The following is an 18,733-nucleotide window of genomic DNA, read 5'->3' as shown; positions in this document are numbered from 1 at the left end:
GGACATTGGCACTTCCTAGGCGAGGTCACAAGCTGCCGCAATCAAAAGCCCGCTGCGGCTGCAGCCTGCACAAATTGGGTTTTCGCAGAGTGCCAGCCTCTTGCTGCCGCCTGTATCGCATGGTTATGTGATTGCAGCAAATGCAGGACCACCGCTATGGCTATGGTTTTCCGGTCTTGCGCGCATGCAAGGTTTGATGAGTGTCTCCGTGTGGTTTCAGGATCTGTTGCACTACAGTGTGTCAACGCATGTGGCCTGCACTCAGCGCTGCATGGACAAGGCAATCAGGGAGATGTGCATTTCCCTGGCTATCATGCAAGCTGCGGCTACCACACGGCTTCAAGCAAGTTGCACGTTGCGGCTAATATTTCATTGCGCCTGGTATTAAAACCCTTCAATGTGGGATCAAGAGCCAACAGTCATCTGTTTGAGCATCGATAAGGCATTGGCTTCAGGGGCAAGATTGGAAACCTTTGCATTCCCAGTTTATGTACGGTAGTATAGCGTGCCTGAGAAGCACGCAGAAAAAGATTTTGTCCTGCATACAAATGTGTTGAGATCCATGGACTTTAGAGACTGCACTTCGTGGTAATCAGACAGGTTCTGGGAAGGAGCATCAACTTTACTTGCTGGATTGTGACCTGGTAGGGTTACTGGGGGATTGTATATCTAACCCCCTGGGGTTACTGGGAAAAGAGTGATTTGTTCACAAATCCAAATGATTCAGAGACCCCCTGCCCTCTGTGGGAAGTAAGGCTCGTACGTGACCTATTCACTTTAAATACAGATTCACGGTGGTTTTCACCAAACTTTTACCACACATAGTACCCATAACAGTGCAGAAGGCTCGTTGTCTCACGGGTTCTAATGATCGAGCTGTAAAAGTTTTGGAATGCGAACACTGAACGTTCGCATTCCCATCTCTTCTACCTGTCGCGGGCGTAGGTCTTTCAGGCTGTTGTTTATGACGTGTTGAAAGGTAAAATGTCTCTATCGATCAGCACTTCAATTCTGGGCAGCACCTTAGTTGACCTCTCGAACAGGAGCTCTCGAACAGAATACCGTTTCTTGACCAGATCGTGACCCACAGCAAGCGTAAGCTGGTGCGAAAGCACTTCTACAAAGCTGCTGAGTAGAAACAGATCTTCGGGAGGGATGAAGGGGTTCGCCTCGCGCAACCTCTGACATCTTGAAACCAAGTCCTGGTGCGAGACCCTGCTACAGAGGGTTCTGCCCCACAGCCCCCAACAATACGACGGCCTGCGTCTCTAGACTCATTTCCACCGTTAAGAAGACAGCTTTGGGGCACACCAGTTGTTATCACTTCATGCGCCAGCACTGCTGCGTGTGCTTTGACTCGCTGCTCCAAGGCACCTGCTGCCAATGGCTTGCCTGTCACAGCCATACTTGTGCCCCTCCGTCGCCAGTGGCTTGTGTTCCAATGAGCACAGCAAGCTGCAATTCCTGTCAGCTTCTTCACAGCGGCCTTAACTAGACAATGGGCACATGCGCTGATGATGATGACTAAACAAAATATTCAAAGGGACTAGCCGGAAGCCTAAGTGCACCCGTAGCGGCAAAATAATTGCTGACCCATCTCACCACGTCCCTCAAAAGTGCTCTGAAGATTGTGCCAGCTAAAAGAAGGGCAGTCTCACAGGCAGCTAGAGCAGCACTACTCTGTGTTTGGTGGAATGCATGTTGGCCATGCCTGTCTGCTCCTGACAGCGCCCATTGTCTGTGCTGTGCAGTATGCGGCCCTACGCATCGGTTCTATGGAGACCACCTACCGGCATTGGCCGCAGCTGCTAATACAGCATCCAATCACGCCGGTAAAGCTTGAGGGCGGGGCGGCTGTTTCTTCCACTGCCGACGCAATGCAGCCCAAGGAGATGGCCAGTTCAGGAGACGAGAGCAGCGAGGATGTAGATATTGTCGGTGAGTCTGGAAGTATTTCTCTCTCAAGCAAACTGCTGCACAAGCAGCGCATTTTTTTTGTTTTAATCAGAGTTTGAGATGTTGCTGATTGTCGCCTCACAGTCATGCGTGTTCGTAGTTTAATGGCATGATGTGGAAACCAGGAGTGTTGTGTGTGCAGGCTTGAAGGAGGGCAAGTGGGAGATGATTAGCAGCGGAGAGGCCCCATGTTGGCGCAGCCATGCAGAAACTGCTCAGCAGCTTCCTGCGGCAGGTGATGCTGATATGACAACCGGCGACGCTGTGCTGTCAGCGCGTCAGGCGCCGATGGCAGGTCCTGCCACCGAGGCGGAGGACTCGTCTTTTGTCCGGAGTGTCCTGATGGGGGGTCCTGGCGAGGACAGGGAGGACCTGCGTGCTGACCAGGGGGTCCTTTCCGCCGGCGGGGGAATGGATGTGCTGGCCGGTGACTGCCGACAGCAGTGCAAGGCGCGGGCCAATCAGCCAGAGAGGCTTTCAGAGCATGGCAGTGATGAGGAGGGTGAGGAATCCGAGGGTGATGACCCCACTGATGCAGACTATTTGGGAGGGCCAGATCGCCCTGGGCCCAGCAAAAGGGAGAAACATGCGCGCCAACTGCTGTCGAAGCAGCACACTTGGCCGTGCCGGGCAGACAGCTCCAATGCTCCCTGTACAAGGCGCTCCCAATCTCCGATCAAACGGCGTCACAGCAGGCACGCACACCACGGATCACCCCCCAAAAATGCCTGGTGTTTGTTCTGCTTGTGTTGCGCGCTGTCCACCGCCTTCAAAGCCAGCCAGCGTCCATGTGGGACATGTGTGCTTGGAGCAGAATGTCTTACATGGAAGTAGTGCAGTCTGATGTCAGCAAAAGTATTATGCATGTTATGATGCCTTGCGGTACGTTGCTTCAGGGAATGTGCCACGCAGCCAAAAGCGTGCGCCGAGATGCGCGGACTTCTCGTTGAAGTATTGGATGCGTTGGAAAAGGGGGTAACCCCAGACATTCTTGAAGTGTTCAAGGTGAGTGCCCGCATGTTTTGCAGGGGCTTGAGTCATGTGTTCTATGTTACAGCCTATCAAAGTATGCCTTCCAGATTGTCTGTCAAGTGCCCTTCAAGACATCGAAGAAATGTGACGGATTTCGAGACTTGCATTCAGACAGGCAGGCGAAAGGATGGTAGCCAGGCTGGACTCTTGAGTGTTGCTGCTCCAATGATGGCAGTGTATGTATGGCTTGATATCATTTTCCGCTTTGCAGGAACGAGTCAGTCCGGCAAGTGTGCCGGACTATCGCGTCCATGTGGCGGCCACCGACGAGGTGTGGTTGAGCTTGATCAGGAAGCGCGCTAAGAATGGCACTCACTATTCGCTCGAGTCCCTAGTAAGGGACTTTGAGCAGATGGCGGCCAACGCACGAATCTACAACACGCCCGGCAAGGGAAGATGGGGCGACACTGGTAAGCCCTCTTCATACCCAAATACTGTTGTCTCTTTGTTTTGTAATGTTTCCTGTCTATCTGCACAGTTGGTGCTGGCCTCTCAGAAATTTAGCACATTGTGCCTTTCAGCCATTGTCGACAATACACGCTAATTTCTTTGTGCTCTGCAGATATCATTAAAGATGCAGAGACAATTTTGTCCGTTGTGAAGAGGGAGATTGAGCTGCGCGCTGCTCAGTTTGCAGCCTTGACTGCACAGACAGCCCCAGAGGCTGCCTGCGGAGTCAACATCGGTGAGTGGCTATTCTCTGCATTGAAGCAAACTTACTGTGCCGTGCATAAAGAGCATTTGCAAGTCAGCTCATTATCCATCAGCAATTGCTGCGTTTTGAAGGTTTTCAATCTCGGGAGTGTGCTGCTTGCAGTGGCTAATTGCGCCACCGGCAGCATGCAAGCCAACACCAGCGCAGATGAGAGCTCTGCTGCAAGGGAGCACCAGGACATTGACCAGCAAGACGGCACAGCTGCCGTTGCAGGGCCCCCCAGCGGCACTGAGGGAGGGCCCCCCGCTCTGGCAGGGGGGTGCCAGAGGTCAGAGCTCCAAAGGCAGGGGTCAGGGGTGCCGCTTTCGGAGCTCATAGCCGCCCGCCGCGCCGCGGTCCGGCAGGCCTCGGTGGGGGACCCGGGTGAGCAGGACCCCGCGGCGGTGGTCCCAGCGGGGGGGCCAGGCGGCCTGCAGCCGCGGCAGCCGTCAGCCGCCCAGTTGATTCCTGCGCATACGCAGCCAATGCAGCAGCCAGCCCCTGCGAGCGATGCCAATGCCGTCCCTCAAAACGATCTCATTCAGCCGCTGGGGTTAGCTCCGGCAATCCCCCAAAGTTCTGGGGTGGAGAAAACGCCAGCGCCACGCCAGCCGGCTCGATGAGTCAGCCGCTGCCCGCAGCCGTGCCCGGTCAGGATTCTTGGGCTGCCCAAGCCGATGGCGCGCATCCGTGGTCGATGCCTACAGGCGGCGGCGTCACCGCGCAGGACCTGCAAAGGCCGCCTGCGTCAGATCATGCAGCACATGACCAAGTGAACTCAGTGACAGTGCAGCAGAGCGGCGAGGCAACCGAGCGGGCAGTCCCTGCTGCGACAAGTGCTCCTCCTGCAGCTGTGTCAGCGGTGCGAGCGAGCCAGGATGGAGCTCTTGCTCAGCTGCAGCTGACCAGGCCGGTGCAGAGGCCGCAAGGGGCTGCTCTGGGGGCCACAACGGACCTGCCTGCTCCAACAAGGTACACTGCATGCTGGTTTCAAAGAGCAGTGCGTTGCTTGGCGGACTTGCTGCTTGCACACTGACAGGTCCAAGGGGCTGAGCCTACGTGCGTAAGGAGCACACAACTCGCTGCAAGATTGTTTCAATGTGCAACGGTTCTTGAAAACTCTACATCGGGGCCTACGCCTTTCTTGATCAGCCTGCAATGAGGATGCGATTGCATGTGTGGTGCAGTGGGCGAGGTCCGCCAGCACACCAGCAGTCCCAGACAATGACAGACCTGCTATGTGCCTATGTGCAACAACATTTTCGTCCTTGGCAAATGGCACACCTGAAACACCACTTGAGGGTACTTAAGGTGCGCGCTGTTGCCGATATATGCAGAGTTTAGGCCTGAATTGAATTCCTAAATACTGCGTTGAGCAGAGCCCTGCATGGAGCAATTTCTTATTGGCAGTGCGAAGCAGGCTTAGCAGTACTGCAAGAGCAAAATAACTACTCTCTCACGTGAACTTGCCATTGCTCTTCTTTGAGCAGGTCTGCCGAACACCGGAGGAGAAGCATCTGTGGAACATCAAATTCAGGAGCATTGTGGGCCCCAAGCTTCTCAGCCAATTTCAGCAAACATGCCAGCAGGTGCGCACTTTGCTCCATCCTCCCCTGTCAGACGTCCACATTAATTGGCCCACAAAACTTCTGCTTGCTTCAGCTCAGCAACACTTTACTTGTGTGAATGGAGGCCTCTTGCTAGTAAAAGATTGGCCGTTGCAGTGTGACAAAGACATTCCTGGGCGTATATAATATTGATTTCTAAGGGTTAGGGGGTGTAATCATAAACCCTCTACATGATGCGGCAGTCCATTCAAAGCACAACAACTGTTTTTTTATAGTTTATGAGGCTCAAAGCCGCGGCTGACTTATAACTTGTGGCACTGCATCTGCAGGCACAGAGGCCTGAGCCATTGGCAGCACCGCAGCACTTCAATTTGAATTCGAATTCAAGCGCGCGCCACCCACAGCCTGCAGGGCAGCTTCTGCCGGCCGCGGCCGCGGCGCTGCAAAGTGGGCCCTCGATGCAACAGGTGGCGCCAGTGGATCTACTCGAATTTGCACGGCCCAGCTCCCTTGTGTTTTCACCCCCGGGGCAGGGGGCGGAAGCCGCACGGGGAGTCATAGGGTCTTCCGCGCTAGGGTGTCCACCCCCAGGGCAAGGGGCGGAAGCCGCACAGGGATATCCAAGTCCCCGCTCCCTTGTGTTTCGAACCCCGGGGCATAGGGCGGAAACAGCGCAAGCTGCCGAGGATACGGCGCAGCGGGCGCCCGCCGCGGGCAAGCGGCCGGCCGACACGGCCGCCGCGGAGCCGGCCGCCAAAATTGCGAGGATGGACGGGACCGCCGGAGATGGTGTTGCGATGGTGCGCCTTGATTCAAACCAAAGTTCATATTTGGGGTTTCAATTTCAATTTGCATGTTGTACCGCAAGGGGACTGAGCACCGTGCCCACGGTTGTTTGGGTCTTGCTTGGATCTGGCGAGTCCAACAAGGGGTAGGATTGTGGCGGCCTTCAACTGCAGCTTGTCTGCAGGAAGCACCTTGCCTTTTGGCAGGGAAAACCGTGTGATAATATAAGATAAAAATAATAATAGCAATAAGAGAATAATAACTATAATAATAGCAAGGATAACACCGCCTGGTCATGGCGCATTACTCACAGCATTTGTTCCCAAGTTGTCTGATGGCTATTTCTGCTGCGCAAAACAAGAGCCCTCATTTCCCTGTCTTTTCTTGCTTGCCTTCCCAACACGTGTCTCTGCAGTCTCAGCGACACTGCACCAGGTTGAAGGGCCGTGCTTGCTTGTGACATGCAGGTCTCTAAGGGGCAAGTGATTTCCTTGGGGCGCTCCAATGTAAAGACCTCCAGTGGACCGGCCCAGGCAGAATCTGTGCGACTCATCCCAGGTAATTCTGCAGCACTGACAGGTAAAACAGTGCTGTCAAATCACCATTTGCGCTAATTTTGAAGGTGTACAACTCAAGGCAGTATCACCGGCAGTGTGATGGCTTGAGGTACACAAGATCCTGAAGGAATGAAGCTCACATGCATGACCTTCGTTCGGCAACCAGCAGATGTGTTGTTCAATAGTTTGGTTCCAGCCGATGTCCATGCCTCCATGCCTCCAAATGGCGCACTGCCTCTTGTTCTGTTTTTGCGCAAGCCGTGCACCTTTTGGCAGGCGTCCTTTTGGAGATGTGTGAAGGCAGCCACAGAGAGGGGCGCCTGTGTTGTATGTGAGAGGGTCTGCAGGCATGTGATAAAGATGATGTCACCTCCAAAGCCTGTGCTTGGCATGCATGCCTACCATTGTTGAAAACGTCCGGTCTGCAACGTGGACTGCTTGGCCTTTCCTGCAGGAAGGACAGTTTCCTCCTTTGGTGGAAGTGGAACTGGCGCCGCCAGAGCAGCCTCTCACCAGCGCCCATTGATACCATACCCCGCTGCAATCTCCCAGCCACAAACACCGCACCCCACACCGGCACCGGGGCAATCACAAAAGGCTCCCACAAGTTTCACTGCAGAGCCTCAGCCAATACCAGGTACATCTGCTCTGCTGGCAGTCAACACAGCACTGAGACGTCGCTGCTTGTGAAGTCCACTTTTTGGTGCATTCTTTACTTGCTGCCTGATGTTCTGTGCACTTGGGAATCATCCTCAAGGAATGCAGAGCCCACCAGGACAGAATATTTTGAGCACCTAGCAGACAGCGGGTTTGTGTAACACTGGAAGACCCCCGCCTATCAAGCGTTTCCCAATGCCCCAATCAGCAGCAACAAGTAATATACACTCGGCTGCTTGCGCAGGGCAGAGAACCTATTCCCCAGGGAGAGATGCGAGTGGCTCGGCCGGAGCAGCCTCTCTGCCGGCCCCTTTGATACCACAACCTGCTGCATTCGCCCAATGGCAGGCCACACCGGCACAGCCGCAGCTGGCGGCCACCGCTTCTGATGCAGCTCTCGAGGTGCTTGTGCAGGTGTGCAGTGTACTCACCCTTCCCTGAGACGCTAGGCACGTTTTTTATTTTTCAAGGCTTTAACATACAGCTGCTTTTGAAGCATGTATAGAGATGCTGCGCGAGGGGTTCAGGGCATTTTGCAAGGGTGGATCTCCTGACTGAAACTCAGCAGAGAGCTAATCATTTGGCGCGTTTGAGGGAAATGACGGCTCTCCGAGCTACACACTGGAAAAGGGTTGTCGATGGCTGCAGGCACAGACTTGGCTCACCGTAATGCTACAGGACAGCGAGAAGCGCCGCACGGCCGCAGAGGCAAAAGTGAGTCAGCTGGAAGTGCAACTGGCGGCTGTGACGGGCGACTTGAAGCATTCCCTGCACGCAAGGGACAAGCTGCAGTTGCATGCGATAGCGTATATCACAGACTTGGAAGGTCGCCTGCATGCGCTGTCTCGTGCAGACAGCGCTGCACAAGCAGGTGCAGCCTTCTCAAAAGTATTTTCGCATGAGGTACAAACGCTCTGCTGATGCCGACGCATGATCAAGGAGCCTGCGGGGGGTTATGTCAGCATCAACATTGAGATGTGGGAATCTGCCGGGTTGCGTGATGCATCACAGCGCAGTCCTGCTTTTGCCTGTATCGGGAAGTACGGCTGTGTCATGCAATCTTTAGCTGCTTGCCGGCAAAGCTGGATTTGTTGTTCGGGCTTGTGTTGGGCGAAAGCGCTCCTGAATGCTTAAACCCCTTCGTATCTGCAAAATGAGGGCTCCTAAGAATTTCCATGCTGTCACTGTGTGCAGGTCCTGGCTCCCTGCAACCGGCTGAAGCTGCCGAGCGCGGCCGCAGCAGCTTCCCCTCAGCCGACCCGGGCGCGCGGCTGCAGCCGGCTCCGGCCGCCAGCTCAGCGCCAGATGGCGGCCAGCCTGTTCAGGCGCGTCCCCAACATTAGCGCCCTGCGGCATCCATGCTTTTCTCCAGAAGTGATACTGCACGGTGCAGCACAGCAAAAAGACAAACACCTCATCTTAGTCACCTAATCCTGGCCTTTCGTGCTCTGGCCCTGGACCATCAAGTCCTTCGTGTTTCATGTAGCCAATTGCGCTGTCACGTGACCTTCCGCAATATTGGGTTGTCAAACAGGCAGGATTTTCCGAGGCGGATGTTGAAGCTGCGATCGCTGCCGCCTTGGGTCAGAGCCGGCCTCGGCTCACAAGCGAGCCAGAAGAGCACTTTGCACCAGCGCCCGGCGCGGGCCTTCCTGCGGATCAGCAGCCGGCAGACACACTGGGTGAGCCTGAGCGCCAAAGAAGGATCTCGGGAGGGAATGGCGGTGCCTCACGGGACCAGCAGAGAGCAGCGGGCGATGGCGGTTCTGCCGGGGAGGCGCAGCGAGAGGAGGGGGCTAGCAGGGGATATGTGCCAGGAGGTTTGGTGTCAGGCAGAAACATGGGGGATGTTATTGATCTGAGTGATTCGGATTGAGCAGCAGGCCACGCTGAAGGGATGCTTTTGGGCTGCAAACTGTACAGTGAAATCCTTTTGTTTTGGCTGGTTTTGTGGTGACCGCCTCGGGGAGTGTATTTTTCTACGGCTTGTGTGGTTGCCTTTTTGAAGAGTAGTATGCGTGGACAAGCACATGCCCAGAAGGCATTTTTGAAGGGTGACCTCAGCCTTGCCCTTTCTTTTAGGTAAAAATTGATTATTCTTAGTAGGCACTCTGATTCTGTGTGTAGCAGACGTTTGCTTTTTCAGCTGAGCAATGCAATGGTTACACGTTGATCAATGGCTACGAACTGTCATGCAATTGCAATTCCATTGCAATATTTCGTTCATCAAGTGGTTCCAGATTCGGCCGCGACGCCGTTAACGGCTGTAAACGTCAACAAATTGTGAAGTCTTTGTGTTTATGGTATGCAGCTACTTAAAATATGCTGGGCTCTCTTACAAGAATAATGATGAGATATGCGGGTCACTTTGCAACTGCGAGGCACCAGTAACGGCAGGACTGGCCTTGCATGCAAAATTTGCATGCATGATGATCTGCATGCCACACGAGCGCGTTCCCTCCCAAGAAGCCATGTGTACTCTTTGCGCTTGCTGCATATGCGCATTTTCTTGGCATGATCCACGCTGTCGAGAGATGATACGATGGATTGGGCGTTACACCAGCCACAGCAGACTGGCCCTCATCTGGAGGTGTTGCACGGCTTTAAAGAACTCTCATTGCTTGTCAAAGTAGTGTAAAGCTCGTTCATCTTGATGAAAGATGGAAAAGGTCCAAAGACCATCACAGATGGAGAATATGGCCTCCCACTAACCTGTGGCCACAGAATGCTTTGGCAGCCTGCCTGCAACCCAACCCTTGACTCAAGTTCAATGATTTGCTTCGGGCCCCAGCTATCTTATGTCAGCAGCTGTAGATTCCATAACAACTGGGTGTTGCAAAGTGGGGCAAGTATGTTCAACCTCATATTGTGACACTGCCTGCGGCAAGCAACAAGAATGGTCCCGCCACAGCCCCACAACAAGCATCTGCTGCCCTGTACCGTGCCAATTTGGATAGGCATTCTCCTGAGTACTTCCAGTGCAGTTCTAAGCTAAGGAGCGCCTGGGAATAACTCCTTCTGTAGCTGCCGCTCAGCTGGCTGTCAACTTCATCAGTTGCAGCCGCTGTGCAGCGCTGAGCCGCATATATGCACTTGAAAGGATCTGCTCTGCTCACAGTCCTACCCATTTCCTACTCGCCGTGCACACCCTTGAAAGGCTGCTTGCATCTGATGTAGCTTCTGAACGTGCCAAAATTGGATCCCACTCCAGAGCTTTGTTCTGAAGCCCGAGTGTTGTTCTGAAGCCCATCCCGCAGAGCCACTGCCGTGAGGTGAAGTTTGCAATACTGCGGCTATTCATCTATCATTCTACGGCCAATAGAGTTCTCCTTGAGCCTGTGGCATCGCTCCGAATTTTGATCCTCCACTCGAAGAGATCAGGGACGTTGTCCCAGCTGCCATTGCGCCGTGCCTTCCAGTACTCGCCGGTGAACCTGCATGCACACTCTGCTGTCTCGGCAAAACCTGCAGCAGGATCATTGCGAGGAAGATACACATCCTTGCTGATGCTGCTGTGCTCTGCTGGTCTCTGCATGTTCCTCTTGTGACAGGAGGTGGCTAGCAGCGTTGCCAGATAATTACTGCTGCCATGTGGGAATCCTTAAAAAAAATAAAGGCCTAAAATCGTCCTAACCGCGCACAGAATAGCTCCCTTGCAAGCTCCTCTTAAGAGCTCTCCGCGACAAAACTCATTTGATAGTATTCTTTCATACACTTGGGATCTCCCAAACTGGAAGTTCCAATGCAGACGCCACAGTAACACTGCAGTGTGGTACAAATTACATCCTTTGCATGTGTGACTCTCAAGGCAGTGACTCATGAGGTGACGATGAAGTGACCAATTCATAAGGTGACTGATGGGTGACTCACTTGTAGCGCTGCACAGTGCCGGTGGTCAATCCTGATGTCAGCGCGCCGGGCTCTGTCAACGCAAACCAGCGCGGCTGCAGCGGCGTTCCCTTCTTCGCCTCGTCCAGGACCTTCTTTTTGATGCGCGCGGTCAGCTCCCGTTTGAGGCTGTCCGCCTACGCCAGATAATTTCGATTTACGGCGCAACTCGCTGCCTTCAGCTGAAGCAATTGAAGAGTAGAAATTTAGCAGGTTCACCTTCCTGCAGAAGACAAGGTCCTGCTGGGGGCACTCCTCTCAGCTACCCGGTACCAAAAGTGCAGCACTTGTCACAAGAACTCAGGGACGAGCTCTGAGGTGTCGTGAAAACAAGGTGCAGGATGGTGTTATAATGTAGATAACCCCAGAAAAGAGGGCATCCTGGCACAGTGCTGCCCTGTAGAGGTAGCTCTGCTGCGGCCTTTTCCTGCTGCAGCGACAACAGAGAGCCGACAGTGCAGCCCGGAACTTGCCGTAGGACTTGCAACCGAGTAGGTTGCCGATACAGGCAGCAGCAAATGTGGGCTTATTGTGTAATGCAGCCAGGAGAGGCCATAGCCAAAACAGGCGATCACTTAAGTAGTGCACAACAGGCGACTACAGTACTAATGCAGCACCAGAACAGGCGAGTACTAATGCATCCGAAACAGGGCACGGAAGCTGCGCGCACCTGGCCGTAGCGGCCGTCTTCGAGCGCGCGAATGTCCGGCCGCAGCCTCGCGTCCGACGCCGGCAGCCGCTTGCGTTGACCAACCGGGATTTCGTTCAGAGACGCGGTCCACTCGGAGAATTGGCACCTGCACACGCGCGCAGGGCTACTTATTTATTATTCTTATTATTACACGCTTTTCCTGCCAAGAGGCAAGGTGCGTCCTGCAGACAAGCTGCAGTTGAAGGCCGCCATAATCCTACCCCTTATTGGACTGGCCAGATACAAGCAAGACCCAATCAACTGTGGGCATGGTGCTCATTATTTATATTGCCCCTCGCCAGCCGGGGCCCTTATTGTATATGCACCATTCACACTCCTGTTTTAGCCACTTTTGGTGGCTACGGTATTTTTAAGCAAAGGTTGAACACAAATACAGTCAAACCACATATACAGAGCAACATTGACTAGCCCTCAACAGACTGCATCAAATGCAGCAATTATCAATATCTCATGGGCTCTCAAAGCCAGTCAGAATCATTAGTCCCCTGCCAACGCCTTGAACAGGTGCCTGGTTGATTTGAGGGCTTCCAGATCAACAAGGACAATATGCCTCCGCTCTTGAACTCCAGAAGACATCAGAAATTGCATTGATATGGAGCTGCCCTTCACGCAAAGTGCTTGCTTTCAAATTCAAGCGTACTTGCATGCAAAGCTGAACGGCCGCCCTCTGCTTGCAACAGCTTCATTCAACTCCGTGAACTGAGCATTTAAGATTCTATTTTGAAATTGCTGCTATAACAGGAAGTGGAAAGCACCTGCCAAGGCCGCCCTGTGGGTATCTCTTTTCCCACAGTGTTTTTGTGGATCCATTAGCCATGTTGGCGACCAGCTTCTGGTCAAAATGACCGCTGATGGTTGGCGCCGGCAGTTTCTTCCCATTCAGTTCCACTACTCCTGTCATCTGCACTCAGCACAGAAACACATGCAGACTTGCCATGCCGCCTGGCCGTGTCCTGCTAAGCAGAGTTCCTGGCTGCATGCATGCATGCAGGCGAAATATGAAGAGCCTGAATTACAGCTTCAAATCGTAGCTCTGACGCACAAGCCTTGCATGTTTTTCACTCTGAATGTACTCTGTCCCAACTCTAATCTAGGACACACACGCAAGCTGACTGTGCAGGCTCTTCAAAACTCCGTAGGACGAGTCACGCACTTCATGCTTGAGGGCATTCTTTCCGCTGAACATGCCGGGTTCCTTGAAGGTCAAATGCACGGTAGCACCACTTGTGTGGCTGGTGATTGACAAGACTCCTTTGTGGGTAATGACCAGGTTGCCGCTGATGAGGCCGCTGATATTGGAGGTCCCCTGGACACAGCGCACAGTCAGCAGGTTGGTAATGGATCTGAAAAATTCTGCCTTTGTTGAAATGACACTGCCATGAAAGGAACTGCACTGGCGCGTCGCACTTGAAGTATTGCATTGTAGCACTTGCTGCAGGTCGGTTTAGCGGGACAGCAAGTGCAGCCTTTTGGTTCTTGAAACATCTGGGCAAAAGGAAGCATGGATTTCAGAATAAATGCAAGAGCCTTATCAGGACAGTGACCGACACACGTGCTGACGGCAGAGATCTAAGTGCGCACTCTGGAATGCATTCCAGCTTTCCAGCAGCCCCGCTCCCTTACAGATGAAAATATCACTTAATTAGAGATCCTCACTTACTTTTAGGTTAGGGGTTTGTTGAGAGGACTGCACGGCAGATAGGCACGGCATGCACGACAAAAATAAATGAAAAAAATGAAAAAGAAATGAAAAAATGGAATAATTTTCAAAATGAGCACACCTTGCGCCAGGAGTAGGTGTCGCCATCTGAGAAGGTGAGTACATCTGTCCAGTTCAGATGAATATCCACGGACGATCCCCAGAAGCGGACTCGTGGCTCATCCTCTCCAGAGAGTTCCCACTGAGCCCCCTGCAGAGGGGTTCTTTTGCCATGAGTAATTGATTTGTAAGAGTTGAGTAAATTAATGAGTAAAAAATAAATAAATAAGAAAAATGTGGTGTCCCATGGCCGGTTCTTTCATAACATGCAGAGCCAAATACTGCTATACTCAAGGGTTGCAGCAGCCCTGGACTGTCCAGGCTCGATATGATCGGTATCTGCGTTATTGATTTGGTAATAGATCAGCATGCAGCGAGCTGACGCATGCCAGAAGAAACTAACAAACACTTATCTGATTCAGTGCAAGAATCAGACCAATCTGAATGGTCTAGTGCAGGTGCTTTGGGGACTGGATGCCTCAGTCCAGTTGCAGGTCTTTCTGCAGCCCTCCAACACGCCTTAGCGCTTTTGAAATCTTAATCCACAATTCACATTCGTTCAGAAATTTCACAACATCTGTCTGCAGGGCCGAAGACTCGCACCTGGGCGTGCCAGGCGTTGATAATGCGAGTGGATCCCCTGAAGTCCTGGTGCACAGCCTCCATGACTGCCCGCATGCCCTTCTCAGGCCTCACAATCTGATCACATAACTCTCAGTCACTCTCCGACATTTGGAACCTACGCAGGGATGCTGTGTGCAGGCTATGAGAGTCAGGGAGAAAAGGTGAGCCACCTCGAAAGTCTCGCCCATCACAGGGTTCATGCACTTGTAAGGACGGAGGCCGGCTGAGAATCCGATTTGCGCGAACGCTGCCACTAGCAGCAGCCGCTCCATGCTGCCCTTAGGCAGCTCTGCTGCCTGCGCCATGGGAGGCTGTTATTATTACTATGAATAAAGATCATAATATGCGCTGCCATAGGTAAGGTGCGGCTGCAGAGAAGCTGCATGCAAAGGCTGCCACATATGCTACCCCTTGATGGGCCCCGCCAGATCCAGGCGAGACCCAGTCAACCGTGGGCGCGGGCTTACGGGCTATTTGTGTTGACCCGTGCCAGCCGGGGCACACATAAAATTACAGGGCTACGCAGTGATGCCTAATCTATCCTTCAATGCCTTCTGGAAAACCACTGCTGGCATTGAGGCCGCCAGTTGCCCCCCCGACCATATGTTGATTTGATTACCCCGTTGAATAGCAAAAGACCCTAGAGACAAGCATGACTAATCACAGGCTTCTATTTAGCTGAAGATCGGGACATGACCCCTGCTGCAAGCCTTACACCTGCACTCAGCTCCCATTGACACTTCCGTCAAACCTGCTCGCATCAATTGCTCTAGCCGAATTCTTTTCAGGCTGCGGACTCAGAATTGACGCGCAAATAGTAGGATTGTGATGCGATGGTGAGGAGATACTACCTGATCCAGCAGTTCAGTGTATTCCAGTTCTTCTGCGCGGAACTGCAGCTCAGTCAGGGGGCAGTACTGCCCAATCGGCAGTGGGGCATCCAGTATATCCTTGCCGATGAGATCCTTCAATGCCTGCCAGAGGCTGAATGGCCTCAGAGGCTCCTGCATCATGTTCCACAGGTGGTCAGCCACGATCACACGATTGACTCTGTAGTGCATCAGTCTTTGGATCACCAAAGCTTATGACATGTGCTTAAAACACCAGAGGACGGAAACTCCCCATGCGGGAAGCAATTGTGTAATGAGCTAACGATCTCTGCCGTTGCTCGGTGCTGCCAGCGTGCCCGAGATTACCAAAAGCAGCAATGCCTGCCGTTGAATGGAGTTGGCTAATTGCTGCAGATGCTTTCCAACTCAGGCACGACGAAAGGATGTGATGGGGATAAACTCTCTGAGAGAAGAATGCACACCTGCGGCTCGGGGAGAGCAGTGCGCCATTTAATGGCAGGCTCCTCTGCAGGCCAAGCAGCAGTCTCCACATGCGCAATCATCTTGCCATCACAGACTACTGTAGATGCAGGAGTGATGCCCGGAGTGCTTGGAACGCACATCTCGCCTGCAGCAAAGGAGGGTGCACTCAACCACAGCCTTGATCTACCTTGTGTGCAATGGTGTTGGTTGTATTGGTGGAATTTTTCTCTTGCTTGGACATCCGAGACGTTATCATGAGCGCTGCAGATACAGATACTTCTGATGTTAAATGAGATGTCCATGTGGCCAGTCCACCACAAGTGTGCAACCCTCCCAATCAATTTAAGAGGCTGGCAGGTCCCCAGTGAACTGTGTTTGCAATGTCAACTAGCTATAATTATATTTTTAGCCACCTTTCGATATCACAGGCAACATATGATGGAAGCCGCAGCTTCACAGCGCTGTAGGAAGCCCGATGGACATCGTGCTTGTCCCGGGTGACAAGTGGAGGCACTTGGGAGGGATATCGCAGGATCCAGTTCATCAACTTAAGGATTTCTCAATAACAATCAACCAGGATTGCAATCCACACCACACGGAACGCACCTAGCCTGACGCTTGTGCGCGAACCTACGTTCCAAGGTTTGGTTGGCTCTTCGACTGAAGTCGGCGGTTGACGGCCCCCTCGGCTACGGCAAAGTCACATCATCTACCAGGAACAAGACCCTTCAGGGATTTTCAGCTTCAATTGTCCTCCACGCTCGTGTTCGAGAGATGTAGGGCCATCCAGTCATCTCGAAAAAGGGTGTTCTCTGGCATTTCCCGTAACCAGCTGGGGTCGTTGGTGTATTGGGCGCATGCATCGTGCCCAAGATTCACGACACGGCTCGAAAGCTCGCCGCAATGCGCGAATAAGCACCATTCTTCACTATGTCTCCAATCGAGCAACTTGGAGAACCAACTCGCGATCTCATGAACAGCGGCTTCGTCGGTGTAGCATGGTAAGTCAAAGCAGCGCATCCCGAATCCGCCTGGCTTCCGGTGGCTCGTGTAGACAACACGCTTCTGCCACCTGCAGAAGGAACCGTCTTGACGCCAGGGAGCCTGTAGACAAGTGAGCTGCAGCAGATACAACTCCGGAAAGCGCCGTTGATGTTCAATATTGAAGCCACCAGCTTTGCCTTTGATAGCCAATTCTCGAGCTCAGACAGCTCCTTCACGCTTCGATTGTTTCCTTACGTATCAATAATGATTTTGCCGATTGATCAGGTACTTGGAACAAAAATATACCAGACCTTCTCCCAGCTGTCTTTCAATAGGGGGCGCTGGTTCAGTCCAGAAGAACGGCGATTCGACGTCTCCATTGAAGCATGAGGTGATCTCCGCTCCTTCTATTGCTTTAATATCCCAATCAACACCATTACTGAGCAAGGGCACCTCTGAGATTTGCCACCTCCTGCTGTGGCAAAAAGCACCTGCATCAGGTGCTGGCTGTTCTTGGAGGAATTGATATATCCTTTAGAAAAACAGCTCATGCAGTTCTGCTCCTCACCGAGAATCTCATGTGTGTGAGCTAGGCCTGTCAGTAGCACAGGCGTTCGCAGACCCCTTCTCTGGCTCCTGTCTCCTGCTCCTGCATATGCATTGACCATGCAGCGGTAATGTGTCAGGTGCTGGATTGTCGTCAGGAAATTGAAAATGGAAGTCACAGTAGAGGCTTGAGCAGTGAGGAAGGTAATGATGGCTTCCTTGGGTGAAGATGCCTACCCTGTAGAGACATTGCCGTACATGCAAGCCGCAAGCATGCATGCGTGTGACCACCCAGATGCGAAATCTGGTCGCATGTGCAAGGAGGCCCACAGCTCCTGGATTATTTCTTACATGCATTGCACACAATACTTCCTCTGCCCACACCTCTGGAAATGCCAGGAGTGAACGTGCATATGCATATGCATGTCACAGGTCGCAAGGCAGCAAGCCAAATCTGACACGGGGTTTCAAGCCAGGCAGTGTTCAATTGTTCATCAGGTGAGTAATCCATACTCCCCTGTAGATAAGGGCTGGAAATCGAGACCTCCATTTAGCCGCTTCAGTGTAAAATTCAAGAATGGCGTTGTCGTGACAAAAGGAATGGCAAACAAAGAATCACTTTCCAAACGCAGCAGAAGTAGTCCAGGTGAGCCCTTGAGACGCACACTTCCTGTGAAGCATTCATACAATACATACATTCATACAGCATACATTTGAAGCGTTCCTTCATCAAAGTCATGCCTCTGCTTCTGCGGGTGATGAACCTCATTATTTTGTGAGTTCTGTGTCACTGGAGATTTAGTGGTACATCTGCAAGACAACATTCTGGCACTTATTTATGATTATCACACCAGCGAGCAAACGGCCAGAGCAGCCTGCGTGTGCCGCCAGTGGCGCGCGGCGTCTTTCCTCAGCACAAGCATCTTTTCAGTGGGCGAAGACCTTGATCTGGACAGTCTTACGTCCAAACCAGAACCCAGCGATGCCTGCATGCAGCTGGGAGACTGGTTTCGGCGATATGGCGTTCACGTTCACGTTCATGCTGTAAGGCTCAAGTCCTCCCATTGGCTTGTGAAGAATTTTACGCAAAGTGTGTTTGATGCGTTGTGGCAGACTTGCCCGGACGTAAATTCCCTGGAAATTACAATAGTCACGCCCGTGTACCATTTCTTTTCCGCCGCTGGCGGACCTTGTCAGCTGCTGCATCACCCTGGAGCGTGCCCCGGCCAGATGGCCCTTTGCCGCTCTAAAGAAGCTGACGCATCTTATGATCACTGCCAAGAGGTTCACAGTAGATGTTGGGGTGCTGCCGCCCGCCCCGAAGAGCCTTAACTGCTCCTGCGCGGTCCTGACTTGGGAGAAAGACATGCATGCATACCAGCTAGAGGTGCTCACATTGGATCAGAGCAGAGTGGAGCATCAGAACACTCCCCAAGGTTTCCTCAAGTATGGGCAGCAGGCTCCGTCTGTAAGCACCTTATTTCGCCGTGCCAATCTTTCTGCTAGCATGAAGAAGCTGCCACTGCATGCTCTGAGATCGCACGTGCGGTTGATGTTGCATGATCCTGTCAGACGTTGCTCGTTGGCTTTGCTAAATCTGTCGGCGCTGCCTTGCTTGAAAGATGCCCTTCTCATCGGCTGCTAAGGATTGTGCCAG

At 52.8% G+C, this 18,733-nt stretch overlaps 3 protein-coding genes across 3 annotated transcripts; 2 read left to right on the top strand and 1 right to left on the bottom strand.

Annotated features, from left to right (window-relative positions):
- Positions 1-1,775: 1,775 nt before the first annotated feature.
- On the top strand, positions 1,776-4,305 carry COCSUDRAFT_58808 (hypothetical protein; the record flags this gene model as incomplete). The annotated part of the gene is made up of 6 exons (XM_005650753.1): positions 1,776-1,938; positions 2,099-2,579; positions 2,853-2,961; positions 3,200-3,398; positions 3,551-3,673; positions 3,806-4,305. 6 exons carry the CDS (start codon positions 1,776-1,778, stop codon positions 4,303-4,305), a joined length of 1,575 nt encoding a protein of 524 aa, XP_005650810.1.
- A 74-nt stretch (positions 4,306-4,379) lies between these two features.
- Positions 4,380-9,538, top strand: COCSUDRAFT_64414 (hypothetical protein; the record flags this gene model as incomplete). Its single annotated transcript, XM_005650752.1, has 9 exons — positions 4,380-4,595; positions 5,173-5,271; positions 5,580-6,050; positions 6,504-6,594; positions 7,048-7,230; positions 7,495-7,664; positions 7,899-8,121; positions 8,445-8,569; positions 8,785-9,538. 9 exons carry the CDS (start codon positions 4,380-4,382, stop codon positions 9,124-9,126), a joined length of 1,920 nt encoding a protein of 639 aa, XP_005650809.1. The 3' UTR covers positions 9,127-9,538.
- A 248-nt stretch (positions 9,539-9,786) lies between these two features.
- On the bottom strand, positions 9,787-16,250 carry COCSUDRAFT_32122 (hypothetical protein). The gene is made up of 11 exons (XM_005650751.1): positions 16,153-16,250; positions 15,546-15,691; positions 15,085-15,237; positions 14,404-14,529; positions 14,213-14,308; positions 13,632-13,760; positions 13,004-13,156; positions 12,606-12,751; positions 11,809-11,935; positions 11,121-11,275; positions 9,787-10,684 (listed from the first exon to the last, which is right to left on the bottom strand). Exons 2-11 carry the CDS (start codon positions 15,624-15,626, stop codon positions 10,555-10,557), a joined length of 1,296 nt encoding a protein of 431 aa, XP_005650808.1. The 5' UTR covers positions 15,627-15,691; positions 16,153-16,250; the 3' UTR covers positions 9,787-10,554.
- Positions 16,251-18,733: the final 2,483 nt, after the last annotated feature.

This window comes from Coccomyxa subellipsoidea, assembly GCF_000258705.1.
Source record: "Coccomyxa subellipsoidea C-169, whole genome shotgun sequence".
Taxonomy (NCBI): domain Eukaryota; kingdom Viridiplantae; phylum Chlorophyta; class Trebouxiophyceae; family Coccomyxaceae; genus Coccomyxa; species Coccomyxa subellipsoidea.
The sequence above is the reverse complement of the archived record's forward strand: the minus strand, read 5'-3'. Positions and strand labels throughout refer to the sequence as shown.

Excerpts from the sequence above, each read along its gene's own strand:
- COCSUDRAFT_32122 (XM_005650751.1), bottom strand. The coding sequence starts at position 15,626 with ATGATTGCGCATGTGGAGACTGCTGCTTGGCCTGCAGAGGAGCCTGCC. Across the intron at positions 13,157-13,631 it reads ACACCTACTCCTGGCGCAAG|GGGACCTCCAATATCAGCGG; the intron begins GTGTGCTCATTT and ends CGCTGTGTCCAG. Across the intron at positions 12,752-13,003 it reads AGAATGCCCTCAAGCATGAA|ATGACAGGAGTAGTGGAACT; the intron begins GTGCGTGACTCG and ends TGCTGAGTGCAG.